The sequence below is a fragment of the Nicotiana tomentosiformis genome, chromosome 11 (genome assembly GCF_000390325.3).
Source record: "Nicotiana tomentosiformis chromosome 11, ASM39032v3, whole genome shotgun sequence".
NCBI lineage: Eukaryota > Viridiplantae > Streptophyta > Magnoliopsida > Solanales > Solanaceae > Nicotiana > Nicotiana tomentosiformis.
The window spans coordinates 123,984,006-123,990,499 of NC_090822.1; the positions used below are offsets into that span (position 1 = coordinate 123,984,006).

Here is a 6,494-nt window from a genome sequence, read left to right on the forward strand (position 1 = left end):
ATTTATATTATGCACTTCATATTTTGAATTGTTGCAAAATGTTATACACTTCAACTATTTTCTTTAACACTGCAACTATAAAAGGTAGAGCACCTTAGCTTCTACCTCTTTCTCCTTATTATTATCATTATTATAGTATTATCTTATTCATCAGTTTTATTACTGTTGTTGTTTCTTTTACTTTGGTTATTTTTTTTTTTGGTAAGAGGGGAACCCGCAGCCGCTACAACATCTGTCACAGCTTCTGCCCTTCGGGTGAACACCCTGTGGTGAGCACTCTGTGCACACTGGGTAAACTTTCCCCTGTGTAATAGCCTGCAAATCACACAGGGGATGTAAATCGCACTAGGCAAGCCTTGTGCGACAGGCTCAACCCAGAAGGCATTGAGGGTATGACGTGACTATTCCTGAACCATTCTAAAGCAACATAACCTCTTGTTCCTCTAATGTTAGTAAGCGTTCGGCTCTGGTTAATCATCAGAAGTTTAGACAATCCAAAATCTGATATTCGAGCAACATAATAATCATCTAGAAGAATGTTTTGAGGCTTTATGTCACAATGGATAATCTGCGTACTGCACTCTTCGTGGAGGTATGCAAGTCCTCTTGCGATCCCCATTGCAACATTTGTCCTTTGGCTCCAAGTAGGTTTTGGATCACCAAAAATGAAACTTGCAAGAGTGCCATTACTCATATACTCATAGACCAACAAACGATGAGATCCCTCGTCACAATATCCAAGTAGACGGACAAAACTTTTGTGATGAGTCTGACTAATCACATTTACTTCAGCTATGAATTCCTTTTCCTTTTCTTCTTCATGTGCAACTCTATCCAGCTTCTTTATAGCGACTACGTTTCTTGAACCGATAGGCACTACTCCTTTATAGACAATCCCGAAGGCACCCCTGCCTAGCTCTTCCTTGAAGTCTTTTGTGGCTTCTACAAGTTTTTGTAGGTAAAACTATGACAAATCGAGTCTCCCACATGACTAGTAGGGTGTAATGCCTTTGCTTTCTTTTTGTAAATGTGGAAGAATCCCCAACAAAATACACCAATGAAGAGAACATTCACCAACACAGAGCTACCTAAGAGCGTGAACTACACAACTGCCCAATTTCGCCAATTCTTGCTTTGACGAGAATCTGGATTTGGAAGGCCATGGCTTAGAGGAGGAACACCATCTTTTCTGACTTTGATAAAACCTTTTGATTTCAAACTGACGTCTATTCTTCCATTCGACATTGGCAGCTTCTTTTTCTAGCAGCTAATGCCTTTATAAATGGCAACAGCACAAAAGCAATCATTCAGACAAGCCCTTTGGCAGTCTTGTTCAGTAGAAGGGCTAATCTTCTGAAAGTCAGAGGTTGGCCAAGCAATATCACGAACCGTGACAGTATTGTAAACATCTTCAGGTGAACCCCTCCCAATTTCATCACAACTTTGAATAAAATCTTGCTTGCAATCTCCATAAACATCATTTGGATAAAGCAGTGAATATCCTTGTGGACAATTACAAACTGACATGTTGTTTGTATCAAGACTGCATACATTATTCTACCCACAAGCCCCAGTTCCTTTGTCTCTGTAAATGCTGACACATATATTATCAGGCTGAGACCACAGAATATTCCAGCCACTGCTATTAGAACTCCTTGAATGATAATAATGAGTGAGAACTCCATTGAAGTTAAGTGTCACGCGATGATAATTTCCCGAAGCTGTAGGAATGGATCGCGGAGTAAGATATTGCCTTTGATTGTTTCTCTTCAACACATACATCATTCCATTCTCATCAAAAACTAATTTATCACCAGAATTGGTTACATTCGCCTCATCAGAAGTTAGACTTTTATAGTACTCATCATCATAATCTAAATTGGAAGGCACACTTTGTGTAGCAAGCACCAAATTCCTATTATCAAACATGTGAAGATTAAACCTACCTGTCGAGACATAACAATATAATTAAATAATTAGAAATGTAGTCTTCCTTACTTAATGCTTAAACTTTTAAATGAGTTAACACACAATTTATCATAGTATCAGAACAACAAGAAGTCACGGGTTTCATACTGCGTTGTTATCCAAAAAGGCAAAAAGTAAAGATCAATATAACGTGTTTGGCATGTGAAAAAAGAATCATACCTACACATGAGGGGTGTGCGAGGTGTAATATACAATGAAACAACTAAAACAAGTTGGGGTCAGTTATATATGTCACACGTCACTCCATTTAAACTCATCTCAGGCCAAGATTATACAAAATAGTAATACTAGAGAAGTTCTCTATATATATTTTCTATTGATGTATAAATCTCTTATAGAACGTGTTAAGACATAATATAATTAAATAATTGAAACTGCATTTCCAATTCAACACTAGCTTGTGAGAAATTAGCTTCTAATCTTTGAGAAATTACTTTGAGCTAAATTGTGTAGTGGAAAGAAAAACAGAAACAATAGAACATAAAGAAAGGAAGAAACCATTGCAAGAGGAAATATGATGTGCTAAACAAATGAAGAACATTACAGACAGAACAAGGTTGATGGGTTTTTTATTTTATCTATATAAAATAAATGTAGATAGGATTTTATTATTATTTTTTACTATGAAGACTTTAGAGTCAACTTCTAATTTTCTGTTGTTGTTAATGTTTGTGTCCTTTTCTTAGTTGGAGTGCACTAATTGACCAGTTGAATAATACTGTTTTCCCTTAGCCTGCCTCAAGGAAGATGACTAATAACATCACGAAGGAAAATATAATTTTCAAAAACAGTGTTATAAAAATATGAAATCTATAACTTTAGCACTTTGTCCTTTTCATAGTTTGAGTTAGGAATGGCAATAGGACGGTGCGGGTTACAGTATTTGCGGAGTGGAGCGGGCTAGAGTATATGCGGGGCGGGTTAAATTAATTTTTTTTTTAAAAAAACAGGCAGGTGCGGGTTGGGTCGCGGGTTGGTGTTCCAAATCTTACATCTTTTAGTTGAATTTGGTGGATCTTTCATTCCTTTGCACATCGTGCTTCCAACTCCCATCCTATGCCAATTATGGCTAATATTTATATGAAATGTTGCATACTATATATTGCAATTCTATTTCTAATTTCCTAATATCACAATATGAAGACTATAACGGAAGTTTATAAACCTCAAGTAAAATTTTGACAAATAACTGCGAAAGAGGAAGATTTAGATTGCCAATAAGATATGCTCCTTCTGTTTCAAAAAGATACACTATTTCTTTATTAGTCCGTTTCAAAAATATTGACATCTTTCGATATTTTCTTAGTGCACCGAGCTACCCTTTTTACACCAGTTTTTCAGGGTTAGAGACTTTAGGAAGAGAATTTGCGAGACACAAGTGTTAGACTGCTACTTGTATAACCTTTTTGCAAGTAAATTTTATGAAGTTATTCTTTCGATATTTTTATACTTTCTTTCATTTTATATCTAAAATGGTGGGTTACTCAATTTTATGGATCGAGCAACGTAATCTTTGTGTCTCCTATGGTATATTTCTATTTATCGTCAAATTTACCATAGTTGAGAGCATGCTTTATCAATTTCTGCATCGTTCATAGCACGTAATCTTTGTTGTATGGAGCACTGTGCATTAACTCTTTGTAAAACCATTTATTTATGACAAATTTATAACATAGAAATGTTCCTTAATTTCAGATTCAACTCCTATTTCTTGGCCCGAACTCTTTAGCTCCACTTAATGAATGAAAAACTTCTCAACAAAAAACTCGTTTGGTTCTGATTTGCATTTTCAATGGGGTCATTTCCCTTATGCCATTGTTGAAGTTATATACAAAAGCAATCATTTAAGAATCTCCTTTTTTAACTATTCTTGGTTCCAAGGACCAAGAATTAATTTTAATTAGGGGAATCCAGTTCTTTTTCCACTAAAATAAGCTGATAATATGAGTGGCAAAATTAGCCAATTAAAATATGACTCGCCCAAGTTAATTTAGGCAAGGCATATTTTTATAACAGCCCATCTAAAAGAATATTAAATGGTGGCCCTTTTTTTTTGTGGGGGAGGGGGAAGGGGAGGGGGGCAACAGACCTTCCCTTTCGACATCAAGATAATTGATGAAGGTGGCTGGTTAAGGCTCTACGTCATCTTGGGTTGAGGGCCATACGTCACCTGTCAAAGTATTCGGCTTGCACGACTTTTCAAGTAGAAAAAGATGGAAAAGAAGGGGGAGCTCATTTTGCTTATAAATATGAATCTACCATAGTTACGAATTACCATACTCTTCATACTCTTCTACTATCTACAGCAAAATCGACAACATGGTTGTGACACATTCTTTACTTAAGTTTGTTATCTTATTCACCATTCTCCTTACAGCAACTGCTGGTAATGACTTACTTTTCCCTTTTGTTTGTATGTGTGGTTCTTTTAGCCTTATACATAAGAAACAATTACACACACATATATATGATTAATATCTTGATGTTGGTTATAATCGAAATTTGTATGCATGCGTGCAGTTGATTTGTCTCGAAACTCAATGATGACGATGGGAGACTTGCCGCTATCAATATCAATGATGAAATTGAAATTAAACCCTAATGAAGAGGAGACTTGTGGGAGACAATGCAGTGAGTTCTCACGCAGAATGCTCTGATGGTTGGATATGCAGGTGGTGTTGGTGGCATTATCAGTTGAACTATGATCGATATGATTATCATTGTAACATTTTGCCAAACTGAAGAACATCACAAAGAACGTTCGTTTGCTGATATTATTATTACAGTATTCGACAAGTACTACTTTAATTAGATCCTTGTATATGCATGAACTAAGAGTGCTAACATAATTATGTACTACTTCAAATACTCATTTTGCATGTGCTATTAGAATAAGAGTGTTAAATATACTTCAAATGCTCGTATATGCAAGAGCTAGGAGCTATCTATGTATAATATAAAGAACTACCTTTGTTTACCAGTCCAATGTTATGTCATATGCGTAATATTGGAAGACTTAAATATATATGTGAATAAACTTTTCCTTATTTGTCTAAGTATTACAGAGGAAAAACATATTGTATAAGTGGACTTTTGTTCTATAATAAATTTATGAGGTTATTCTCTCAATGCTTTTGTATTATCTTTTACGACGTACATGTAATTGGCTGAGCCATGTGATCTTTGTGTTTTATCAAACATCTCAAATCTCAAAGATTTGCTTTTCTGAAAGAAAGAAAAAAGTGTATTTACCTTCTCAAAAGTTTAGGCTAAGAAGCCATAAATCATGCACCCTTCTCTCCAACTACTTCAACTTCTTAATTGATTTTGGCATGCATAAAATGTAAGTACACGAAGTAACAAGGATTATTAACTCCCGACGTGCAATGTCTTATTTAAATGACATATTTTTCTTTAGATATTTAGTATTCGATATTTGCTAACAATTAAGTCATGTACGCCGATTAATGAGGTTAAAACACTTTCCGCTGAGAAGTTCTTCATTCTCAAATTTCCAATGGTAAATATTCCAATCAGTAATCTCTGGTTAACAGCGAAGGAAAACTTCACAACAAAAAGCTCAGCTCTGATTTGCATTTGCAATGAGGTTATTGACTTATTTCCTTGTTTCATTGATGAAGTAATATTCAGAAAGATGCTTTATCATTAAAGAATCTCTTTTTAAACTATTCTTTGGACCAAGGACAAGACTGCTTTAAATAAGGGGTATCTAGTTCTTTTAAAAATGAGGTAAAAGGATATTAGTATAATTTAACTATATTAGATAAGGTTTGAAACCCGCGTGTTTCACGATACAAAATTCCAAGGATCAGTGTCCGACACCTGGCAATCCGAATAAACCTTAACTACAAACTCATTCATTAAATCAATCACGAAGTAACATATCATGCAATATAGCGAAAAGATGGGTATACTCTAGTTCTTGAATATATGCTCGTCAATCCTATATACGCATCAGTCGAATTTCTCTGCATCAAGTTAAGAAAAATAATAATAAAGAAAGTAATCGATAGAGCATATATTTATTCCTGTTAAAAATATTTGGTAACTCTTTAATTAATTTATAATATCAAGTATAAAGCACTGTTGTATATTAAAGTGAAAGGTCAATATCAGTATAACTAGCGTGTAATATTCATATTTTGCTTATAAATATGATTTTATTAGCTAGTAAGGAATTATACTCTTCTACTCTACATCTTCAAGGTAATAGCATTATCGACATGGCTTTAAAACCTCATTTGTTTGCATTTAATGGAGGTCTGAATCTTGATCATTCAAATCTCAGACATTAAGTCCGTTTATTTTTAAAGTCTGAATCTTAATTATTCAGATCTTAATCATTAAGTGTGTTTGTTTTTTTTTTACTTCACAACCACTTAACATGTCTGAATAGGTCTGTATGATTAAGATCTATAACAAAGACTTAATTTCATTAAGATGCTATCATCCACATTCATTATTAATTATCACCACCGCCTACC

At 34.5% G+C, this 6,494-nt stretch overlaps 1 protein-coding gene and 1 long non-coding RNA gene across 2 annotated transcripts; one reads left to right on the forward strand and one right to left on the reverse strand.

The window, feature by feature from the left end:
* Positions 1-157: 157 nt before the first annotated feature.
* On the reverse strand, positions 158-1,968 carry LOC104087639 (G-type lectin S-receptor-like serine/threonine-protein kinase LECRK2; the record flags this gene model as incomplete). The annotated part of the gene is given in 2 exon segments (XM_070188452.1): positions 158-951; positions 954-1,968. Coding segments are annotated over 2 exon segments (1,644 nt in total), but the record flags the coding sequence as incomplete, so codon positions are not given.
* A 2,307-nt stretch (positions 1,969-4,275) lies between these two features.
* Positions 4,276-4,861, forward strand: LOC108943623 (uncharacterized). The gene is made up of 2 exons (XR_001967552.3): positions 4,276-4,375; positions 4,510-4,861. It is a non-coding gene; the product is annotated as an uncharacterized lncRNA (long non-coding RNA).
* The last annotated feature ends 1,633 nt before the right edge of the window (positions 4,862-6,494 follow it).